The following is a 25,607-nucleotide window of genomic DNA, read 5'->3' as shown; positions in this document are numbered from 1 at the left end:
TGTGGTTTCCTGACTCTATGTCCAGCACTCTCTCTTAGCTACCAACAGAATGCAATAAGTTCTTTGGACTCTTCTATCTCCAGCCAAACTTGCAACAAAGAAAGCTGCTATATAAGAATTTTTTAAAATTTCATTTTATTTCCATATTGATTTAGCAAACACCAAATAAAATGAGCATTCCAATATACTGTACAACAAAGGAGGGGGCAGCTAGGTGGTTCAGTGGATTGAAAGCCAGACCTAGAGATGGAAGGTCCTGGGTTCAAACCTAGACACAGACACTTCTTAGTTATGTGACCCTGGGCAAGTCATTAAGCCCTATTGCCTAGTCCTTACCACTCTTCTGCATTAGAACCAATAAATACACAGTATTAATTCTAAGACAAGAGAGAAGGGCTTAAAAACAAACACAAAGAAGGACTGATTCACAGTATTGATTCTAAGACGGAAGGCATAAAGGTTTTAAAAAAAGTAATTAGATGTGACCTGGAAGGTAGGAATGTTTTTATGGTGGTATTGTGCATAGTACAACTGGGTACTATCTGTCTTCCTTCAGTTGGACCTTTTGCTGTGACCTGGTCTGAATTGTTCATCAGCATCCATACTGCTTCCATCCTCTTCCCAATCAATCTTGTCATTGGGAGAATCTTCCCACTGATTCTGCCACCGGAGAAACTTCCACCTCATCTCTTTCCCCTTGAGGCCTCGTTCACCTCAGACACATCTTTTGGGTCTGTAACTACTCCAAAAATAATTGAGGTAAGTTCTGAGCCACATTATAGATCTCTCCTTTTCAATCACACCAGATATCTGAGGTGAGGTTATCAGGGCTTTGTTCCAGGAGCACTAAAATTTAGAGGGTGAAAAAATCTGAAATGTTTGCAAAATATCGTACAATTTCCAAATTGTTGCATTTACATTTTTTAAAATTTTAAACATTTATTAATATTCATTTTTAACATGGTTACATGATTCATGCTCCTACTTTCCCCTTCACCCTCCCCCCCCCCCGCATTCCCCCCACCCATGGCCGACACACATTTCCACTGGTTTTGTCATGTGTCCTTGATCAAGACCTATTTCCAAATTGTTGATAGTTGCATTGGTGTGGTAGTTTTGAGTCCACATCCTCAATCATGTCCACCCCAGCCCATGCATTCAAGCAGCTGTTTTTCTTATATGTTTCCTCTCCTGCAGTCCTTCCTCTGGATGTGGGTAGCGTTCTTTAACATAAATCCCTCAGAATTGTCCTGGGTTTTTGTATTGCTGCTGGTACAGAGGTCCATTACATTCGATTTGCATTTACATTTTAATAGCATTTTCACTCTTCTGTGGCACAAAGTCAACTGAGGTTAATATTTCAGTAGCAAGAATAGTTATTTAAAATAGGAAATTACCAAAAGATAAAATTCCCCACCCATGCCCACATCTTCAATGCTTTAGGACCCCTGGGCCAGATTAGAATCAGTTTCTGTAAAAAAACAAAAATATAACAATGGGCAAACAGTATTTACTGGCAAAAGAGGGAGATATTTTAATGAATGTTTCTAAAGTTCAAAAAGAGCTCTGACCTGTCATAAAAGGAACAAGACATCTTAATTTTTTTTAAAATTGAACTCTATACTCCATTTCTGGATGCAAATGTTGCCTTTCTGAAGACTCACCAACAATTGATTTAGAGATATTATGAACTTCCCAGCCAGTGTAGACAGTGTGCTCAAGTACTCTTATTGACTAATTACTACCCCTAATTTTTTTTATGGTTTGTAGAAAAGCATTCAGAGCCATTGGTTGGTTTGCTTTTTTTTAAAGAACCTTTACCTTCCATCTTAGAATCAATATTGTGTTTTTGTTCCAAGGCAGTAAGGGCTAGGTCATGGGGGTTAAATGACTTGCCCAGGGTAACACAGCTAGGCTAGATTTAAACCCAGGACCTCCCAACTCCAGGCCTAAGTCCTGATCCACTCAGCCACTAGCTGCCACTGTCATTGATTTATAATATTTTCTTCATAAGCTTTTAAGACGTACTAGCCACAGAATTTGGAACTCACAAAATGGCATATTCTCTAAATATGTTCAAAACAAAAGGTCCTTCTTATCACCATCCCAGGAAAGAACCTTTGTGGTCTTTGGAGATGAAATTATCAAACCAATAATAATACACATGTGGGTGTTTATTCACAGACTCATTGTGAAACCCCAATATTCAAGTCCATACAATTGTCAGCTATTTTAGTTAGTGTCCTCCCTCACACAAGCAGTTTCTCTGATTTCAAATCTGTATCTTTCTCCACCAGATACAAACCAGAACCAAATCCCAGCTCTGACATTTAGTAGCTGTGGACCTTGAGTAAGGAAGCCCCTGTGCTTTCTGACCAGTAAAATAGGGATGATATTTACAGTTCCTCCCTGCACTGGTGCCTAGGAGGAAAGGACATTGGAGTTCATATCCTGCCTTAGACCCTTACAAGATGTGTGCCCTTGGACAAGTGCCTCAACCTCAGTTTCATATGTTATGGAGGGAATTAGACTGAGGTCCCTTCCAGCTCTCAATATATGATGAGGAAGCACCATCATAGAATTTTTTCCACAACAACTCTTTAGAGTTTCTTCTGACACCTTCAGTAGGATGGTATTCTTAATTTAGGCAAAAGATACAGGTGCCACTAACTTCTTTTCATCTTGAATCCACATTCAGGAGTTAAAGGAAACAGTGGGATTTTTGCACATGAAAAATGCAAGCTTGCCTACACAGTGGGAAGGCTCCAGCTGGAGTTCTGACAGTGTTACAGAACTCATCAAAATGCTGTCAAGCCTCATTCGTTGTCATCTAGAAAGGCAAGGAGATCAGTGGCAGCAGACAGGGTCACATCTTGAAAATGGTAAAGTGCTTTTTTTAATGAACTGTCTCCTTTCCTTCCCACTGTTTCTGACCACTTAACTACTTAGAAGAGTCATTTTACCTACTGGTTTTAATTCCTTTGAGCTCAGATCTCTTGATTAGATATCCCAATTAATGAAAAAACACATTTTACCACTCTGAACAAGGATTCTTTTTCTAAAGCTATGAAGTAATGTTGATAATGATGCCATTGAAAGGTTTTCTGGGATCATGGGAGATCAATTGTCTTCATTCCTCTAGGAAACTATAACAACTCCCTATTTATTTACAGAGAGTGTTAAGATCATATGATAAAGGCAATTAGTTCTGGGACAAATTTGGTTCTCACAATGACTATCCTAGTATATTTCCCATATAAAGTGTCCCTACAAATAAGGTCCTGTGAGGTTGTCTTTTGACATGCCTTTGCACAGGCTGCCAAGTCTAATGTGGGAAATTCCTTCTCTTAGAATTCCTAGCTTCCTTCAACTCTCAGATAATCCCCACTCAGCTTTGCATCTGTATTCCCAATTCCTGGCACTTTATAGGTAACTTAATAAATTTGTATTGATTGGGGAGAAAAGTGTAGTTTCTTTAATCATTCTAAATCCTTGGTGTCTTTAAACTCCTTGGAGTTGAATGACTATAGAGAAGCACCAAGAACAGCTCATCAAAGGTAGAAAGGAAATTTTAATTTAATTGAAGCCCTCCATCTTTAAGAAGTATGCTCACATCCATATGGAATGTGCTTTTAGAAGTTCCAGAAAATCTCCGCAATTTAAATCATTACCTGCTTAAAGTCCTGGAAAGACTGCAATTTCTGTGCAGTACACTTTTGGCAAGCCCAACCAGAAAGGCCCCCGATGTCCTGTACTCCGTCAGCCAGCTGCAAAGTCTCAAGGAGCTTGTAGAGACTCAAATTCTTACCATGGCACAGGACTCATCCAGGTAAAAGGATCCTTCCTGCCTGTTTCCTACTTTCCTCTTTCTATATCATTTAATGCAAGATTCTTGCCCTCAATCTCTTCTCTTTAGTGAAATCACAAGTTTCCCTATGCTGGACTCAGAGGAAGAGAGGCCTGCCATCTTGAACTCCCTGCCCAAATGGTCCATTTATATCTGTTGGCTCCTTCTGGGTGTTACAAGCCTAGTTTCTGCCTTTTTCACAGCTCTTTATAGCCTAGATCTGAACAGAGATCAAGCGACCAGCTGGGTCATTTCAATGGTACTGTCAGTCCTCCAAAATATCTTCATAATCCAGCCAGTGAAAGTAAGTGGGAATTTATTAAAAATGACACTTTGACTGAAATTAATAATATAATTTTAGTGCTATAGCAGATTATGAAAGAGATGTTTTTTTGTTTGTTTTTTTTAAATTTTAAACCCTTAACTTCTGTGTATTGACTTATAGGTGGAAGATTGGTAAGGGTAGGCAATGGGGGTCAAGTGACTTCACACAGCTGGGAAGTGTCTGAGGCCGGATTTGAACCTAGGACCTCCTGTCTCTAGGCCTGGCTCTCAATCCACTGAGCTACCCAGCTGCCCCCTGAAAGAGATGTTTTATAAAACCAGTCAAAATACAATAATAGGAAAAGGCATTTATAGGAAGAGAACTGGTTTCAAAGTCAAAGCTGCAAGAGTCTAAGTGACTAGCCCAGGTCACATAGCCAGCATGTGTCAGAATCAGGCCTGGAACTCAGGTTGTTTGATTTTGTCTCCCTCATTCAACTGTGAACTCCTTGAGGGCCTGGACTTCCCTTCTCTCCCTTCTCTGTATGCCGGACCAAATTAACTTTGAGTTTTTCTTTTTTACCAAATTATTTTTTTTTATGTTCAGTATCTAAACCTGGGTGCTGGTCCTAATTCTACTACTAACTAGCAACTTCTACAAGTTAGCACAAACTGTCTATTTTCCTTCTAATATTGCAAGCTGTTCTATCAATCATGTTCAAGAGTTGTTCATAAGATAGTGTGGAAGATAATACCCCCTTTACTCATTGGACACTCCGAAGCACCTTTATTATGGTCTTTATATTGGTAACTTACAAATAGTTAAATCAGATACTTTTAAGTTTGACACCAATAAATGTAATGAAAATAAAGATATTGAAATCCATTGATCATAACCAATTCTCATTTTGCCCAAAAATTTAACCTCCTGCCTGCTCCTATACCTATTCAGAAAGGAATCTCTTATTCTCTTCTACAGGTGATGATACTCACACTGTTTTTATCACTGTTGATGACAAGGTTATCATGGCACAACAAAGAGAAGGACCAACAGATGAGACGGATCTTGGCTCTCCTAGGTAATTCCTTCAAGACTTAGCAAAAGTCCTGCCTTGTGCAGGAGCCTTTTCCTGTCCTCCTTAGCATTTAGCGTCTTCCCTCTGAGAGAACCCCCAATTTATCTTGTACATGGCCTGTTTGTTTATTGTTTCTTCATTAGGCTGTGAGCTCGAGAGAATGCCCTTCATTGTAGGTACTTAGCAACATAATTGATTCATATTGTTGTTCAGTCATATCCATTTGGAATTTTCTTGGAAGTGATTTACCATTTTTTTCAGCTTATTTTACAAATGAAGAAACTGAGGCAAATAGAGTTAAATGACTTGGTCAGAATCCTACAGCCAGTAAGTGTGTGAAGCCAGATTTGAACTCAGAAAGATGAGTCTTCCTGAGTCCTGACATGGTGCTCTACCTGCCATCTGGCTGCCCCTTCTTCATCAATGTTAGGTGCCTAATAACCATGTGTTGAGGGACTGACTTCCAGTTGTACTATGCTAGCCTGATCAGTTACACTATAGCCAAGACATACTGAATTCAGATGGGAGACTCTCTAGCCCACGTCCTCAAATCAAACCGATTTTCATTTTGCCTTAGTATCCCCAGTACCTAGTAGTGTACCTCAAAACCTAGCAGTCATTTAACAAATGCATACTGGGTTGGATTGAATTTATACATTTAAGGATCCTGCCTCCCTGGTTTAGTCTTCCTCCATCAAGGGTTAAATCAATCAGTATTTCACCAAAGCATGGTGTTTCTTTTGCCTCCATCCCCCCCTTTTTTTTTTTGACAGCAAGATGTCCCTCTTTGTCACCACCTGGTTTAAGAGATGAGAACAACCCCATCTACAGGGCCCCTGCCATAAACTGCCCAGTTAAAGCTCCAGAAAGAACAAGGAAAGAGAAACAACTGTTCCGAATGACAAGAGAAATTTGTGGTATGAAAAAGAACATGGAACCATGTTGAGGCAGCAACACACTTCCAAAGCAAACAGAAAAAAATGTTGGGAAGGCATTTGTTTAACTCAAATGCCTATCTATAATAGAGTTTAGTTCTGGGGTTTAGAGGGTAGTGAAATCAAATGTAAATACTATTAATCAAGAGGGAGGGGCCACAGGTTTTATTTCCAACTCTGCTAATTCCTTGGACAAAAATTCTTCATTTCTCTGTGCCTCATTTTCCCTATGTGAAAAATAGGAATAATGATAAGTCTCACTTATCTCACAGAAGAAAAATGAATTATTATAAAGGCACTTGGAAGTTTGGTTTTTAAGACACTTAAAAGGGGGCAGCTGGGTGGCTCAGTGGATAGAAAGCCAGGCCCAGAGATGGGAGGTCCTAGGTTCAAATGTAGCCTCAGACACTTCCTAGCTGTGTGACCCTGGGCAAGTCACTTTCATTTCCATTGCCTGACCCTTACCTCTCTTCTGCCTTGGAACTAAATACTAAATCTAAGATGGAAGGCAAGGGTTCAAAAAGTACAAGATATTATGTTTATGATTTCCTTTTACTGTTATCAACCCAGCTGAAAACACATCCATGGATTTAGAAAGGCGGGTGCCACCTTGAGATCCTCTACTTTGTGAACACAGACATTCTATAAAGCCTTGTAACAAACTCAACAATGGTACTGTTATGTGTAAGATAGGAAACATTTTACCTCTTCTGGGGGAAAAACTGTCCAGGGGGAGAATAGGCAAATAGTCACAGGGAGAATCCTAGCAGGGAATTTCAGTTTCTTAGAGGAGGTATAGCTTGTTGATTGCTAAGAAACCAAGCACTCTATTTCCTATAGCCTCTTATCCACTCATCTGATTTCTCTATTCAACAGTACAAATCCTCTTCCTTGTTGTGCTGATGATTTCCACTTATTCAGAAAGGAATTACAATAGTTTTTACCTCAATCAAGCCATCCGAAAGAGAATTAATAACCACTTTGAAGAGATCAAGCTTATTAAGCACTTCTACCAATGGACTAACAACACCCTCATTCCTAACCTATATGGGGATTACAGAGGTAAGAGTTATATGGTGGGGACCATGATCCTTGTATCCCCAACACCTAGCATGATACCTAGCCCATGATAGGTGCTGAGTTCAATATGGGGTGAATAACTGGTGTCATTAGTTCTTAGGTTCCCCATGTTATCTTTTAATTTTTTTGTTAATTCTTGGTTTTGTATCCCCTTCATTTCTCTTTTTAAAAATCCCTTGTCTTAAAAATCAACACTAAATATTGGTTCCAGGTGGTAAGGGCCAGCCAACTAGGGTTAAGTGGCTTACCCAGGCTCACACAGCTAGGAAATATTTTGAGGCCACATTCAAACTCGTGACCTCCCATCTCTAAGTCTGACTCTAACCACTAAACCACCCGATCACATTCATCTTTCCTTCTTCACTCAAAGAATCATCTCTTTTATCAAAGGATATAATGAAAGAGAGAAAAAAGGGGTAAGAAGAGAAAGCAGTTCATCAAAACACAATCAGCTAAGTCTGATGATATATGTGATGTGCTATATTCCTAGTCTCCCACCTCTGCAAAGAAAGGAAAAAAGAACGTTGTCTCTACTTTTCCTGGAGACCAAACTTGATTATAGTTACACAACTTTAAGTTTCAACACTCTTATGGTTGTAGTCACTATTGTTATAGGAATATAGGGTACAAGGGAGATATAGATATATAATTATGATAATGATGTGTATCTATCTATGATCTCCTTAGCTACAGTTGGTGGGAGGAACACCTACTCCTGTCACCCTGACTGCTGCTGTAAGTTATCCCCTTCTCTCTAACAGCTGCCCAAGTAGGACCCTAGAGAGGTTAGATGGATGGGTAACCTTTCCAGGTCCAACCAGGGTTGGATAAACTAGTATTGGGCTATTGATCTGCCTTGGATAACGTTCAGGATCTGACTGTGTTTGACTCCTTTCCCAAGGGCCGTGATAGAAAAACCGCTCAGGAAGGTACTTGTTGAACACTCTTTTATCTATAAATAGGGAAAGGATAACAAGGTCAAGGATTGAGGATTGGAAACCCTATTGATCTATTATCTATAGACTAACAATAAGGATTGGAGGCTATTGATCAGGTGGAGGCTGGAGATTTCACCTCTCCCTCTGTCTCCGGCCAGACCTGGCCACAGCCAAGCCAGAGAATAGGGAGGCTATTGCTGCAGATGTATTGATGGTCTTTATTCTCTCAGCTCTCTTACCACCAGTTGGTGATTCACTAGTCCTCAGTCTATCAGGAAATAGATTCAGGTTTATTCCTACCCTCTTCTTCTTAAACCACCCGGCAACCCTTCAACCACCCTTCAAACCACCCTTCCAGCCACCCACTGCCCAGACTGAATCACAGAGGTTGGCATAGATCTGTGATCTCTAGTTCTCAGCCTCTGAGTGCAGAGACTTTAGACCAGAGACTTCTCAGTCCAGAGACCTCTCAGGCGAGAGACCTCCCTCAAAGTGGCTATGAGGGGTATTTATAGGGTGAGGCCAACCGATGTTTGCCCCTGGCTCACAGCACCTGGGAACATTCTGAGTCTCTCAACTGCCATCCCTGTCAGTCAAGGTGGCATCCATCTCTTCCCAGATTATTGAATATAACACTATGTACATTGTTTTCCTGGCTCTGATACTTCACTTGTAACAGTTCATGTCTCCTAAGATCACCATTTCTTATGGAACAATAATGTTCCACTATGTTCATGTTTCATAGTTTGTTTAGCCATTCCACAGCTAGAGCACATCTACTTTGTTTACAATTCTTATTAGAATAAATGTGGTTGTATTTTGGTTTATAATAGGACCAGAAAGTACTATGACTTCCTTCTTCATTTGACTGGCTAAGGCCCTGTTAACCACCACAGCATGGCAGCTTCTCATAGGCCAGGAGCTAAGATAAGCCAGTGCCTGGACAGCTTTGAGAACCAGTTAGTCCAGGTCTGGAAGCCAAGAAAAAGCACTGTGCACTTCCCACCTGGGTTTAAGAACCCTCTTTGCCCATTGCCTTTCAAATGTCATACCATGGTGACATTCCATTGGCTCTTCCCTGTTCACTAGGGACGCCTACGGTCACACTGGCTCTGCCATGTTGTCATTCATGCTGTGTAAGAGGTAAAAAGGGGGTTTTATTGGGTTAATATTAAAAGGTTGGTCACCAGGAAACTGAATAATTATCAATCCCCAATTAAAGAATAATCTCGGGGCAGCTGGGTAGCTCAGTGGATTGAGAGCCAGGCCTAGAGACGGGAGGTCCTAGGTTCAAATCTGGCCTCAGACACTTCCCAGCTGTGTGACCCTGGGCAAGTCACTTGACCCCCATTGCCTACCCTTACCACTCTTCCACCTATAAGTCAATACATAGAAGTTAAGGGTTTAAAATTTAAAAAAAAAAAAAAAAAAGAATAATCTCAAGTCAAAATTACTTTTATGGAAGTTTATTTACAAATGAGGAGAGGAAGAAGAAATAAGAAAATGAGAGAGAGGATAAGATAAGTAATCTAACACACTAGGTAATTTGCTCTGATCCTCTAGCTCAATACAGGTAGATCTAATTAACCCTCAGCTGAGGGAAATCTGGCCTTGATCCCAAGGCCAGAAAGTCAGAGGCCCAAAGGACCTTAAAGGCAAAAGAAGCAAAACTTCAGCCACAGAGTCTCTATTAAAAGGAAGTTCCTTCAGAGAAGTTCATGAAGATTCAGTCTTTACACCAGGGGTCGGCAACCTTTTTGGCCGTGAGAGCCATAAACGCCACATTTTTTAAAATGTAATTTTGTGAGAGCCATACAGTGCTCACAGTGCTGCTCCTGTAACATCGCCTGAAAAAAAATGGACTTTATGGCTCCTGCAGAAAGAGCCATACATTGCCGACCCCTGCTTTACACTCACCACATGGAATTTCACCAAGGTCCAGACCTCCTTCAAGTCCAGTCATGAACCAGAAAAGCTCCTTCAGGTCCTGTTCACGAACCAGAAGAGAGGGCCCAGCTCACTGAGGTCTCTTTTTAAAGGGGCCTCTTTTGTGTCACTTCCTGTGGCCTCCTCTTAGTTTACGTGTCCAATCACGACAGCAGACACCAGAGGACACCAGCTTATGGCACATTACTCTGATCCTCGAGATAGAAGTATTTTCCTTCACACAGAGTAAGGCTGAAGACTTTGTGCAACTCTGCTTCATTTAAATCCAGTTTATATGCCAAGTATAAAGACGTCATTCAGTGATGATATTTTGGCTCTCTTTGACAAAGTACTACAGCCAACCATGTACTAGGGTTTATGGACCACCATTCACAAATAGTTATTAAAGGTCAGCTGTTTCAGGTTAGGCTTTCCAGGGTGTGACTGTAGCTCTTTGGAATCAATGGAGGTTCAAGATCTTGTCCCAAGTTTCCTTGAGTTTTAACTAAATTTTCTATAGTAACAACTTAAGATCACTCTTCCACTATGAGTATCTGTTAATAAGGTGGAAGACTAAGCCACAACCTACCATTTGTAAACTTTTATATACTGCAATTCAAGAAATGGGGGCAGCCAACTGGGGCAGTGGAGTGCTAGGTCTGGAGTCAGAAAGAGTCATCTTCCCAAGTTCAAATCTGACCTCAGACAATTCCTAGATGTGTGAACTGGACTGGTCACAACCCTGTTGGCTTTAGTTTCCTCATTTGTAAAATGAGCTAGAGAAGGAAATAGCAAACTACTCTAGTATCTTTGTCAAGAAAACCCCATGTAGGGGAGTCAAGCAGTCAGACACAACTGAAAATGACTGAACAACAATTTGACAAATATTTATTAAGCTATGTGCAAAGCACTATTACTTTAAAACTGTCAAATCTCCCCTTAAACGTCTCTTGTGTAATTTAAAACAATCAACTTACTTTTATTCTAAACTAAGTAACCATCAACAACAAAAAAATGATAATCCATATATGGTTTTTGTTTTTAAATGTATTTTTTAAATGTCTTCTGTATGGTTATTTGTTGCTGTTAATTTGTTACATAATTGATGGTTATATATTGTTCACATTCTTCTTTCTTCACTGTAACTTTTTGTCTTCTCACGTTTGTTTTCTTCATATTTGCCATTAGAGTACAGTAATTATTTGGTCATATTCATGAACTCAGAAATTTTCCAATCATTGAACACAAGGATTGTTTGTGGTTTTATGCTATTACAAGTGATCATTTTTTCTTTGATTAGTTTCTTTATAAAATGTTAATGAAATCCTCAGGATTAGTGGTGCAATTCCCATTACTCTAGGTTTTCTAGTTAACTGTCTAGTGCTATCTTTTCCCACTTAACTAGATGCTTTAAAGAATTTTTTTTTTCTCTAGGTTTTATTGCTGATGGAAATTCCTTCCTTGTAAGTGATGTCCAAATTCGCCAGATCCGTATTCCTGATATTGTACCCTTTCCAAATAGAATTTCTCCCAGCGAACAAGTGAAGTCCTATTATCAACATCATGAGGAAGATCAAAAGAATTATGGAGTTAACTGGGCCCCTCTTGATCTGAATAGCACAAAAGACAGCATTTGGTATTATCAGAGTGAGGAAGCCTTGGGTGGATATCCTATCCAAGGACAGTTTGCTATCTACTCAGGAGGAGGCTATGTTGTTGCCCTTGGGAACAGCTCTGAGGATGCTAAGAGGTGAGCAAATCTGGGATGTGGCTTTCTGTCCATTCTTGAGATTGGACATTTGAGAGTCATCAAAATATACTGTTAATCCAGGTTGACATATACCATGTCTATTTCCTTTGCTACTACTGTTTCAGGCACCTTTCTTCTTTTTAAAGGAAATTTACCTTTTAGATACAAAGTTCCAAGTTTTGTCTCGATCTACAGGGACATTCAGGTTTGAGCAAAAACTCATCATTGTTCTGGTAAGATATTTTCTTTTTCACCCACGAGCACAGAGTGCTCAAGTATAACTCAAATTTGACCAGACTGTGAAATCATCCCTTGAGCAAGACTTTCTTCATGAATAGTTTATGTCTACCAGAAAACCATATGCTAAAATTAAATCATTAAATTAAAATCAAAATTATCAAAGACCCAAGGAATAGTTCAGTGTGCATCAACTGAAGGTTTCAATCACCATATGAAAAAGTACTTGATTTGGTGTGCAAAGGAGCTGGTTTCAAGTTCTGGGTCTGTCACCCACTATATGAATGTGGACGAGTCATTTAAACTGTCTAACCTAGTTTTCTTCATCTACAAAACAAGGGAGTTAGATGGTCCCCAAATATCCCTTCCATCTACAAAACTATAACACTTAAACATTTAATTTTCTTGAAAATGGGAAGATAATGATCCTGAACCTGACCCCTAAATATTAAATAGCTCAATGCTTCAAGTGAAAACTAAGGTGTCCACATCAACAATTCATCTGCACAATATGTAATAATTCTCTCTAAACTAGTTCTTGAAATGTTTAGTTGCATTATGTTATATACCACCCAGGTATTAAATATTGACCATTTTTATTGGTGCATTTACCAATTTCATATTCAGATATCCTCCTTTTGTGCCAACACTGATAGAAATATTAGCATTTGTAATCAAATACAAATTTCACAAAAGAGAAAAATACTGGTCACCCAAAAGGCAGAATACACCAAGAAACTCTAGGGCATTTTTCCTTCTAGGAGCTGGAGGGTTGGGTAATTTGCCCCCTTTCTCCTTTGCCTCCCCTAGAATTCTTCAACACCTGAAGCAGAGGCACTGGCTAGATAAACGCACTAGAACTCTCTTTGTGGCATTTGTTGTCTATAATGCTAATGTGAACCTCTTCTGCGTGGTGACCCTGATCCTGGAGTCCAATGGTGTGGGTAAGAGCATCTCCACTTCCCTGGCATTTCCATAGCTGATGGTGGGTAAAGGCGAGGTCTATTTTTTTTTCCCATTCTAAATAAAGGGCATTTCTTATATTGAAAGCATTTTAAGTTTAAATAACCAACTGCAATGAATAGTAAATGCAAATGATTTCAAAACCCTGTTAAGGGTACAAAGCTTCCAACCTGTATAAATAAATAAATCCCTGAGACTACTTCTTGGTAGCAAGACAATTTAAGTACCATTCCCTTGTTCTTAAGAGCCTGCTTCTTCTCTTCCAGCCTGGGATCAAGTTTGTTTTTTTTCCCCCTTTCCTTTCCCAAGTGTCTGCTTTGTAGTAGACAATTTTTTTTTTAAATTCATGTTTCTATTTATCTCTTCTCTATGGAGGTAAGACATTCACACTTACTCTTCAAATATTACAGAATAAGAACAGTCTCAGTTTCTTGTCAGCCTGAAGCAAGCATACAACCCTTTTAATATTTCCTAAAGATTTTTTGTTATTCAGTCATTTTAGTCACGTCCAACTCCTCAAGACCCCATTTGAGGTTTTCTTGGCAATGATACTAGTGGTCTGCCATTTTCTTCTCCAGCTCATTTTACAGATGAAGAAATTGAGGCAAACAGGGTTAGTGACTTGCCCAGGATCATATAGCTAGTAAGTTATATTATCAAGGAGGGTATTACACAATACCCTTGTCTTCATTCCCAACTGTTTGCTTCATAGTAGATAACAAATTTTTGTTGGTTGATTTGGGGTCATTATTAAGATTATTGACCTTGGGAAGACTAGGTGCAATATTTAAGTAACAAGTGAAAACAAGTTATTTGTCTGAGGCCAGATCTGAACTTGGGAAAATGAGTCTTCCTGACTCCAGACCCAGCACTCTAGTAAGTATTTCTTTGGGTTTCAAGAGACAGCTTCTGATGCCAGCATTATGGGATTTGGTAGCCAGGTATATGTTCATATGCTCTTTCATGATCTTAAAATCCGTCCTTAGTGTCATTCCCACTCCTACAGACTTCAGAGTTCTAATATTTTTACTTTTCCCTTATAAGAAAAGATGTGTTCAGAAGTTTCTTACTGGGATGTTAACCATCTTAGATTTTTAACACTTTTTCTTATAGCACGAAATAAAAGTGGACAACTATACACTCATTTATTTTTACACACTTTTATTAGAATGTTTTCTTATAGAGCAAACAATATTTTAATTCTTCAAAATATTTAAAATATATACAAGTTCCATTTTTCATATCAGTCTTAATACATTTCCACTTTTCCATAAACTACCCTATTTTCTCTTAAAATTCATGTTTCAGCACTGCAACATGAGTCAGAAAGATTTTTTCCTACCCTATTTTTTTATAACTTATCCAGCTTCTATCTTTTTTCTATTTAGAAAGGGTTTATTTCCTCATTTTTCTTAACAGTTAAGTCAGTATACATAGATTCTCTTTTTTTTTTTTTTTTTTTTTTTTTTTTTTTTTTATTTTAAACCCTTAACTTCTGTGTATTGACTTTTATAGGTGGAAGATTGGTAAGGGTAGGCAATGGGGGTCAAGTGACTTGCCCAGGGTCACACAGCTGGGAAGTGGCTGAGGCCGGATTTGAACCTAGGACCTCCCGTCTCTAGGCCTGGCTCTCAATCCACTGAGCTACCCAGCTGCCCCCATAGATTCTCTTTTAACCAGTCCTCTCCCACCTTCTACCTTTTCCTCTTTCTCTATGTTTATATCTTCTTTCTTTTTAAAGATACTTATTCCTCTTCTCTTGAAAAAAATCATATTTATTTGTAAGTACTGAGTAGGATGATAACTCATGAAACTTAGGACTAAAGGAAGCCGGAATGGCTATTCAGGAGACTGTCTGAATAGTTGGGAATTGAGAGGGAAAGCCAGATTCTTCTTCTAAAACTTGCTATGTTCTCTCTAGGAGTTTTCTTCAGTTCTATCAAAGTGAACAGTTTACAGATCACTCAGACCCAGAAAAATTTCATCTGCTTCAGTGCCTTAAGCATTATCTATTTTGTGCTTCTCTTTTATTATACCTTCGTACAGGTAAGCTGGGATTGATCTGCTCTCCTAGAGTACAGGACATTCTGAAGGTCAGTCATTAAGCAATGTAGGCATAAAATAGGTGCTCCATAATCATGTTGCTTGCTACCAGATTTGTGATTCCTTTCTAAAATGAAAGGACTTAGCCAAGATTGAGAACTATTCAATTCTCTGGTTAGAATACTATTGAAAGAAAGTAGTGTTTTCCCTCATGAAGAGAAGTGAGATGACAGAGAACATGTTAGAACATATATCAACTCACAACTTTCTGGAAATTCAGTTTTCAGGTATAACTTTTTTTTAATCCAAATAATTATTTTTAAGTCTAACCATGTTTTTGGTTCTCCAAAAAGAAGCTTTTCAAATTTAAGTTTCTTACTCATTTAGAATCCACTAACTTCTTTCTAGAAGAATCAGCAGCTGAGTGGTTACAGAACAGAGCAAGAATAAAATCATATTACATTTCAATTTTTACTGGAGCAAGACTGCCTAACAGTGAACTCCAATCTTCCTCCAGAGCAGCAATAACTACCATATTTATGTTTAGGGTAATCGGCTAAAACAACAAGGGTGGAAATATTTCACCAAGAAAAGCAATGCCCTGGACACATGCATAATCTTCATAAGCTTCATAATGATGGCACTCCAATTGAAGCGTGTTTTCTTGCATAAAACATGTATGCAGCAATACCGTCATAATAAAAGCAGGTGAGCAAGCAGTTCCTGGATAAATTTTCTCATTGTGTTCAAAAATGGGGCTTGCATTCCCGAATTACTACTACAGATATGGGAACAGCATTGCCCATTGCCTGCCTGTTGTTGGAGCTGTTATAATTTGAATTGTTCTTCCACATTCCCCTTCTTTCATTCCCTGATTGATTTGGGCTTTTAGTCTGCAAGTTTTCACAGAGTGGCCAAATTTAACATAGAAAGCATCGCGGTTGATTGTTTCTTTGCTGTTTTTGACCAAGACCCTTCTTGGTTTGTAAGCTTGCAATGTTGCTAAGTTTTTTACTTTATCTATTTCTTTCTGCCTGAGTTTATTATTGGTTTCTTTGAGCTGTGACTTTAGTTCCTGTACTAATTCATCTCTTTGTTCATTCTTATGCTTTTCCCCCAGTAAATATATATGTGGCTGTCTTTCTTAGTTCTTCTAGCCCTAGAGACTCCCAATCTGGATACTGCAGTCTGAAATATGGCCTAACTGGTAGACAACAGCCCTTTACAAATTGTCTCCTAATATGTTGAAGATTAGGTTCAGACAGATCCGTAAACCCCAGGTTTTCTCCCATTTCCACCACCAGGTCTAAGGACGTGGAAGGATGTTCCCTGGTTTCCTGTTTAAGCCTCTCATATTTTCCCCACATATCAGGACACTTAGCAAAATTTTCCATCGCCTTGATCAAAGCATGTCAAGCCCTAAACAGGAATCTCTGGTTTTGGTTATCAGAATGTTCTAGATGATTCCCATCCTCTGCCCATGAAACTAAATTTGGATTTTCTGTAGTCGCTGCAATAAATTAATCATTTTCCCTCGTTGAGAATAATTCAGATAACAGAATTTCTATATCCTCAAAGCTAGGATCAAACAACTTCGTGGCACAGTGAAACTCCTTTACACATCTTACGGGTTTTTCAGAAAACTTCGGCATGCATTTTCAAAGATGTTCCAAATCCCCAGTTTTAAAGGTTTGTGTGTTTTTATATGAACTATGCTTTCCAGTTGAAGACTCATCATGTCTCACAATGGAAGCACTGGTATTGCCCCACTAAGCTTCTTCCTTAACCTCTTTAACTGCATTTTCTTGATTTGGGGTGTCTGGTTGTGTATTTTTGTTGTTCTTTAGGCTTTCTAACTCCCCAGTCACTTCCTTTAACATTGTTCCCAGTTGTGTAATTTCCTCTTTCATTGCTACTATCATGAGCTTTAAGTAATTATCTGTTGCCTTAGCCTTCTTCCCAACCAGCATCCAAATACATTTTTTCAGAGCATAACACAGTTGTAGCAGCAAAAAAAATCACTCCTGTAATAACAGGGATGTAGGACAAAATTCTATCCGTCCCTATCTCGAGCCATTGGAAATTGTCGTATAAATTTAGCATAAAGTGGATTAGTCAGGAATTATTATAAAAATAAAACTGTAGCACATGTATAAGCATTGGCAAATGATTGCCATCACTCCCATGGCTACAAGTAATTTGTGTGCCGTTATTGTGATGAAAAACCTCTGCACAGGAAAATGTCTTTTAAATCCGGCCCTTTAAGAGTCCCCCCCCTTAGTGATGGAGTGATTCTGAGAGGTCAGTTTAGTTGCTGGGCAGAATTCAGCGCTGCCTACTACTCCCACACTAGCTTCACCCCTCTGTGTAGGCCTCAATCTTCCTGTGGCCACAAACTGCACTTCTGACTCCCAAATCATCTCAAAATTGAGTAAGTTCAAACCCTGGCCTGTGGCTCACCAACTGTTAAGTGAAGAGAAAGCCTGTTTGTTTAAATATAGCAGTGGCTGGGATTTGACATAACCCAGCTGACAGGCTATCTCTTTAAAGACAAAGCAAAGATGGTGATGCTCTCTGTTCTAGGCCAGTGTAGATCCAATTTGACTGCAATTTATAACAATGAGGTTTATTAAGGAAATATCAGGATAGGTAATTGGGCAAGAGGGTTGTAGGTGAGTCCCTATCATTGATGTCTACCTTTAGGGGCCCAAACTGACTTTTTGACAAAGTTTCTTTTTTCCCAGCCAGGTCGGGCTATTCTATCAGCTCTCTCTATCTAAGAGATCCCCTGCTGTCTACCTTTATTCTAAGCTAAAACCCACAAAGATTTTCAAAATCTTTAGAATATAGATAGTAGTGATGTTGATCAGTCAGAAACGATTGTGTTCACCCCAGAGAGGAAATTCTCCCTGAGTAAACCTCTGTTTGGATCTTCTTGTAGAGTTTGCAAAGATAATTCTTTTTGCAGCTTCCGGGTTGTGGTAGGGGAAAAAGCTCACAGGAACAAAATAGAAATCCTCAGGAGGTCAGAGATGAATCCAGGAGATGCTTTCGGCTCCAGACTCCAACCGACGCCCCTCTGGCTGGCAGTTAGAATCTCCAACACCCCCTCCTCCCTCAAGATTCTACCAGTGTCTCGCCCCTGTGTCAGCTGTATCATCAAAATCTCTTTCCCTTTGCTGCAACCTTATCTTTCTTTCCCAAAATCTCCCTCTCACAGCAATCCTGGCATAGGAAGAGAGCCCCCAAAACATAGGGTGTCAAAGGCTTCTATGCTTCCACCCTAGCTTCTGCAAAATATTATCAAATGGGTAGCTAAGTGGCTCAGTGGATTGAAAGCCAGGCCCAGAGATGGGAAGTCCTGGGTTCAAATATGACTTCAGACACTTCCTAGCTGTGTGACCCTGGACAAGTCACTTAACTCCAACTGCCTAGCCCTTAATATTCTCCTGCCTTAGAACCAATATACAGTATTGATTCTAAGATTGAAAGTATGGATTTAAAAACATTTTTTTTTTAAATTTAAAAAAATCAAAGATTATCAGACCTGCAGGAGATAAAAGCCCTCTGGAAGAAAGCAAACACTTCTTCTCCAACTTCCCATATATTTCTGTGCATAAAAATAGATAAAATTAAATTTGGTCCAATGTCCAAACAAATAACAGAGAATCAGAATATGGCTCACATTTCTAGCCATCCATTGTTTGAATTCAATTCTTACAGTGCTCAGTGTGTTCAACAGGCATTTATTATGCACAGGCAATGTGCCAGGCCTTTATCATACAAAGACAATAATGAAAACAATTTCTGGCCTCAAGAAGTTTACTTCATTCACTATTTTCACATTTGTACTGTAAAAATAAAATTAGGGCGAGCAATGCAAGGCGCAAGGAACTCTAAAGAGACTCTTGTTTATGAAAAATAAACTATTCATTTAAATATATATAAAGGAAAAAAGGATTTCTAATTCTAAGGGATTCTAACTCCACCCAAATAAACTCTCAGGTCATGCAAGGAACCACTTCTCCTGTGGTTCACGGGCTACGCTAATCCTCCCAAACCAAATTTATACTGTTCTAAATAAACTTAATGACTCCAACTCTTAACTTCGGCTTTAAGTTATAAAGATAACCAAGGCTAGCTGGTTCAGTCTCCATAAGAATCAAGTTAGGACTCTGAGCCTTAACAGACTCAGAGTCCAAATCAAAGACCAGGTTTTGTTTGGTCTTTTCACAGTTTAACCAATCTATAGACAGTAACAGAAATATGAATAGTGTTTCCCAAGTTGGAAAAGAAAACACTCCACTCCTTCAAATCTTTCCCTCAGACCAAGATAGAGAGAGGCAAAGATGTTACCTTCTCCAGCCCTGAGGGAACAGCTGCGTGTGGCTCTGTCAACTGCCAGAAGCCACTCCCGGAATGCCACACCCAGAGCATGTAACTGTCATAGAAATAACAATTATAACTGCCAACAGCTGAAATTAACACTCTCTCAGCTCTGTTTGAAACTGATTCTTCCTCAAACAGCTTCTCCACTTCTTATCTCTAAAATCATAAAACAGTACTTATTTTCTAATATCATCCTTATAGTAATCAAGGAATAAGGCTTAACAATGACACTATATCCTGCACCACAGAATTATAAGCACTAATTATAAAGAATTAGTTAATGGTTCTTTCTTGCTCTGAGCATTAGCCAGTTAAAAGCATTTTGACCCACTGGATTAAAAAATTATTGTGTTATACACACCTGCTGTGTGAGCCAACATCCAACCTAAATAAAACATCAAAATGGTGTAAAGTGTCCTGATGAGCTTGGTTTGGGTTTAGGGAAATTGTTATGGCCCCTTTAATCTTGGGATAAGTAGTCCATTCCCCTCAGATACAAAGGCCTGAGCCACCTCTTTGCATGGAACGTTCTAAATAGACATCCTAACATTATAGTAAGGACAGGTAAATGAGCTGCTTTTTAAGCAAATGGTTGGTAAGAAATATCTAAACACTTCACAACTATTAATATTGCTCTAAATAAAATGATATTATATCAAATAACATTAACATTTGATAGGTAGAAATTTTGGGTCCAATATATGATAAAGGAACAGAACTGTCAGTCCAACTTTACTGAACAGCAAGAGTTGGCTAAATTCTCATCTATTTTATTATCCACTGCTGAACAGCACACACAATAGTGCACTTCTGTAAATGAGGTCTTTTCTATTAGTCCAGATGCTACAATATATGGTAACTTGGCAAAATTACCAAGTCTCCTGCTGACTCTCTTTGGAGGTCAGATCTCACTAGGCAAGTGCAATTAGGTATCTATCATTAAGTGATCAAATTTGGAACTGGGAGGGTACTTGGAGAACTTCAAAGTCCAATTTCTTAATTTTATATTTTAGGAAACTAATCAGGTTCACTAATCCCATAGATAACGCATTTCACAAAAACAAATATAGAGGGGAAAGAAGGGGAAAAGTGGGTGAGGTATCTCATGTGATAAGAGATAATCAGAGTAAAAATATCTTACACTTAAGAAAACTTTTTAGCAAGCATCTCATTCCCCAGATTTGTTTCTCATGTCTCTATAACCATCAGTGTTAAATCTCCCAATCCCAGTTTTGGTTGGCCAGGAAATAAGTTAGGACCAGGGCACCAGAGAGAATTGGGCCTCTCAGAAAAGGTCTTATCCAACTGAGATTTTGCTCATGTTCTTGAGAGAGGGAACTGGCCCTAATACCATGAAAATTCAGAGTGTAGACCAGCCTTGGGATTGTCTTAAGTTCATCTTCCCCTCCACATGCAGTAAGAATCACCCACTCACTACAAAGGTCAAGTCCCCACTAAATTTTATTGGGAAACAGTATCACAGTAATAACTGTTTCAGTCAAAAGTTGGCTGAGATCATAGGATAACTTGGCATCTTAACAACTTTGATGTTGAGTTACCAAACTTAATGAAATTTACTGCCAAAAAAACTAGAAATGTTAATCCGGTGATACTAATGGCCAGAATTTCTTGGCAGATTCACCAACCTCCAGGAAATTGTACAAGTGACCGCAGCTCTCACTTACCTCATTGGCTTCCTGATCTTGTTGACAACCATTCGGCTCTGGAGCCTATTGCGACTCAACCCCAGACTCCATGTTATCAGCACAACATTGAAGAGAGCTTGGGATGAAGTGTTTGGCTTCTTGCTGATTATTCTGATCCTGTTAACAGGCTACTCCATCGCTGTAAGCCACCTTGTGTTTCCTTCTTGCATTATAGCAAGAGGGTAATATTAGGCATACAGTGTGGTTAAAACTCCTAAGTCAAAGATGTCAGGATGGCATGATGGGAAAAATATTCAACTTGGAATCCCAAGACCAGATTTCAGACAAAATTCTGTCACTAACTACAAGTATTTTCATTTTACTTTTCTCACCTATAAAATGGAGAAAATGATACCTATGGCACAAAGATGCTAAGGATCAATGGTAATGGAGATGAAAACTACTTTACAAAGTTTTAAATGCTGTGGAAGGCAAGAGGTTCATGGGATCATACTGTGGGATCCAAAGCTGAATGGAAACTCAGGAATCTGGTCCAAATGCACCACATTTTTTTGATGAGGAAACCAAATCCCAGAGAGTTTAAGGGATTTGCCCCAAGTTACACTATAATCTCCCTACACTGGAGGTGGATTTGAACCTAGAGCCTCCAACTCCAGAGTAAATGATCCTATAGATACATTTTAAATAGCCTCAAATATCAAAGCGCTTCTCTTCCATGAGTCTCATTTTGGTCTCCTTGAGTAGATGAAGTACAGGTGAGTGAAGAAAAGGGTGCTGGTCTAGGAGTCAAGAGGACCTGGGCTTTTAAGGGGCTCTGACTCCTAGCTGATGTGATAAAAGTGGTTATACACTGATAGGCCTGGAGTCAAGAAGACCCAAGTTCAAATGTGGTCATAGACACTTACTATTGTTTGACTGGGCAAATCATGTAACCTCTGCCTGTTTCAGTTCCTTCAGATGTAAAATGAGGTTGATAACAACACCTATCTCCAAGGGTTTTTGTGAGAATCTAAAAAGACCCTATATGTAAAGTTCTAAGAACAGTGCCTGGCACTACACAGATATACACTACTATTATTATTAAAGCTTGGACACTTAACTGTGTGATCTCGAACATGTTTCCTCAACAGTAAAATGAAAGGGCCAAAGTAGATGGCCTCTTGAAATCTTTTCCAGCTCTAGATCTAGGTTGCTATGACCATATACCAATGCAGGCCCTCCAAGCGCATAGAAAGTATACCAGAAAACCACTACTTTTCTCACTGGCATTTTCCCTTATACAGTTCAACATTCTCTTTGGATGGAGCATCTCTGACTATAGAACCTTTTCCAATTCAGCTGTAACTATTGTTGGTCTTCTGATGGGGATCTTTGATTCTTGTGAGGTGAGAACTTTTGCCTTATTGCCCCCCTCTGAATTCCCTCTGACTTTATACATACGTCTAATGAGAAGCTGCAAATAGAAAATGGATAGACTTCCCTTAAGCCTGGAATGGGAAGAAGTTAAGATCCATTGCTAGAGCTTAAGAGTGCTCACAATAGCCAAATCCTAAATGACTAATTATTTGTTTTAAAAATCTTTACTCTTATGGGACCAATTTTTACTCCTACTTTTTGTCCTTGTCACAGTGAATTGTCAAAGATTGATGTTTTCAAACTTCTCAGACGAAAATCTAAATCTCATAATCAATAAGCAAAGGTTTCGCTAAGAAATCCTGACTATTTTCTAACTAAAAGGAAAAATCTAAAAATTATCCAGAGGTATGACAATACCATTAAACACAATTCTAGGAAGAACTGCACTATTTCTTAACCATCATTGGCAAATCCTCATTTTGGGAAATAGGAATTATCCTCAGGAAAAGTGAAAGAATGAACACTTCTGTTGCTTATAAACTGTTAAGAAATAAATTAAGGTTAAAGTTCAGTTCAAATTAGAGAAACCTTTTAACCATCAGAGTGTAAATATTTAAGATACTGTAAGAAGGTGATGTGCATCTTAGAAGATGGTATCAGGCATCACTTCCAGATCCAGGAAGGTGTCTAGCTGCTAGAATACAGCTCCATTTTCTATCACTGAAGCAAAGTGGGTGATGGCCACCTCCCTCTGGTAATGTTTCTGATCTCTCTAACTAATCCAAGTAATCAGAAGAAATTTTGTCACATACAGCCCTGTCTGTTTCATCTGTTTTCTGGCTCCTTCAAATTCCTGTTTTTAAATCCTTCAGAACTTTGCTGCTTGAAGGAGAAATGGGACAAAATAAATTTGTAAATCTCCTTAGCTAGAGAGAGACAAAGCATCCTAGCACAACTCACTATGACTCTGTCTTGGAATTCTGCTATATTCAATACTTTTTAAAAACAAGTTATTGATGATAGATAGCATTTACACTGAAATTTAGTCTGCAGTCTAATGGCATTTTTAATCCCCCAGCAACTTTTGAAACAGCAGTAGAAAAGTAAGTAGTACTTGGCAGGCCAAAAGTAAAGGAAAAAAGCATCTCTTTTAGGGTCTGAGGAAGTAGAATTAACTAAAAAGAACGTTATGCATTAAGCTCCTTAATCAGAGAAATGAATGATCTCAATCCCAACAATTGAAGACTGACACAGAATAAAGGGTTTTTTTCTGTGAAAATGAAACAATTCTAGAAGTCAAAGAACCATGCTAAGAGAAAAAGCTATACAGTTATCCTTTAAAAACCTGTTCCATTTTTATTTAAGTGATAGGTTTCTGGGTGTGGTATGGACAGTTTTATTTCTGGTGTTTATGTATCATTAAACAGGATCCTGTTATTTCTTAAAAATTAACATGTAGATGCCCTTCCAGAGGGATTTGGACACATTTTTTCTAAGGTCTACATAAAAAAAGGGGAGCTAAATAATTACAGTTTTATTATGTCATCCATTCCTTCACGTTAAATAAAGCATATCATGGCATTTACACCCTTAAATAAATCAGCTATTGCACTCTTCTAACACCTTCCAATAATAATTCTTCTTCCTCTTCATTTCTAAATTTACAGATGCTTTTTATGAATGAGTCCCAAACAATAAATTATTACTTTGTTTTCTTAGAACCAGAAGTAAATAAAATTCCATCAGTATTTACACATATTGCTCAGGGCTTGTTTCTATTACCTTTCTAGGTTATCACCTTAGACCCAGTCCTGGGCTCCTTTCTGATCATCACCAGTGTCATTCTGTTAGTGCTTGTGATCATTAATCTTTTTGTTTCTGCAATTCTGCTGACCTTCTGCAAGGAGAGAAAGTCCATTATGGTAGGTATGGTAGGTAATTCCTCAGCTCAGTGATTAAACATTGGCTGTATGAAGTCTAATGGAAAGAATGAGTGTTGCATACTCTGCACCACTACCCTTTACTATTCTATGAATAGCTCTTATAGGCAACACTTCCCCCAATAACATAATCTGCAGAACTACATTAAATTCTATGTTCTTCATATAGTCCCTAGCACATTGTTGGCACTGCACTATTAAAAAGAACGTAATACCCCACTTCGGGGCAGCAAAACATTAAGGTAATTGTTTTGCATTAGCATTGTTCCTTTTGTTCTCACTCTAACAACTGTTTCAAGTTTTGTCTCATTTTTTTCCCCTCCTTTCCTCCAAAACTAGGCACAGAAAGAAGCACCACTTACAGAAATTCTGCTGCAAAAACTCTCCAATTTGTTAGGAATACAGAGGCCTCAAAAGGCAGCACTGCCAGAGCAAACAGTCCCAATAGCAGCAGGCACCAACATGGAAGCTTTAGAGAATGAACCAACTTGACTTTTTTGTTCCCTATCCTTGGATTTCCTATCATGACTGATTAATGTTAAGCATACTGGTGGTATTATTTTTGCATGGCATGGCCTGGGGAATGACAGATGTATGTACCCTTTCTTATTTTCAACTTAACTGTTAGATTAAATGAATAAAGTCACCTCAGCACTATGTTCCATTTACATGGAGTCAGGTATTTGTTGGGGCACTGACATGGTAGATTCCTTTCTGAGGTGCATGTGGGCAAAGGCCCTAGATGGAACAATCTCATAGTACTGTCAGTCCCACTGCCAGTGAGGTAGAGAAGGTTAGTAGAACCACCCAGCACTCACTCTTAGAATCCTACTGTCCACATATACAAAGTGATGATGGTGGTAAATATGTCAGTCAAAATGATGCCAAGAAATGATCTTACTATCAAATGGATTTTTTTTTCTGCAAGACAAAGGCACTAATAGGAGGTCCAGTTTATTCTGAACCTAAGAAATAATTCGGTTATTATTTATGATTAAATATGACACCCCAAACTATTTAAACATTTAAAATAAGTAAAAGCTAAAGGTCTACAGAACTGGCATTAGAACTGCCTGGTGTGCTTCCACAGGTCGCTTTTTTAAACAACCTTTATGTATAATCACTAAGGCTCTCCATTCCCAATGCCCCTTTATCAATACCTTCACTTTCTGGCCAAATGGTAGCAAAACAGGGCA

At 38.8% G+C, this 25,607-nt stretch overlaps 1 protein-coding gene across 1 annotated transcript in view; it reads left to right on the top strand.

The window, feature by feature from the left end:
• The window catches only part of PKD1L3 (polycystin 1 like 3, transient receptor potential channel interacting), a 62,046-nt gene extending 36,538 nt beyond the window's left edge, over positions 1–25,508 (top strand). The window contains exons 14-28 of the mRNA XM_044659372.1: positions 557–759; positions 2,699–2,882; positions 3,637–3,758; positions 3,837–4,151; positions 5,091–5,190; positions 5,961–6,104; positions 6,999–7,184; positions 11,501–11,816; positions 12,864–12,997; positions 14,938–15,062; positions 15,607–15,767; positions 21,085–21,295; positions 22,399–22,500; positions 24,262–24,393; positions 24,757–25,508. Of these exons, the coding sequence (XP_044515307.1) occupies positions 557–759; positions 2,699–2,882; positions 3,637–3,758; positions 3,837–4,151; positions 5,091–5,190; positions 5,961–6,104; positions 6,999–7,184; positions 11,501–11,816; positions 12,864–12,997; positions 14,938–15,062; positions 15,607–15,767; positions 21,085–21,295; positions 22,399–22,500; positions 24,262–24,393; positions 24,757–24,903 (2,582 nt within the window). The 3' untranslated portion in view covers positions 24,904–25,508. The remainder of the gene's footprint in view (positions 1–556; positions 760–2,698; positions 2,883–3,636; positions 3,759–3,836; positions 4,152–5,090; positions 5,191–5,960; positions 6,105–6,998; positions 7,185–11,500; positions 11,817–12,863; positions 12,998–14,937; positions 15,063–15,606; positions 15,768–21,084; positions 21,296–22,398; positions 22,501–24,261; positions 24,394–24,756) is intronic.
• Positions 25,509–25,607: the final 99 nt, after the last annotated feature.

The sequence above is a fragment of the Gracilinanus agilis genome, chromosome 2 (genome assembly GCF_016433145.1).
Source record: "Gracilinanus agilis isolate LMUSP501 chromosome 2, AgileGrace, whole genome shotgun sequence".
In the NCBI taxonomy this organism is placed as follows: domain Eukaryota; kingdom Metazoa; phylum Chordata; class Mammalia; order Didelphimorphia; family Didelphidae; genus Gracilinanus; species Gracilinanus agilis.
Note: the sequence above shows the minus strand (reverse complement) of the source record. Positions and strands in the feature narration are given on the sequence as shown.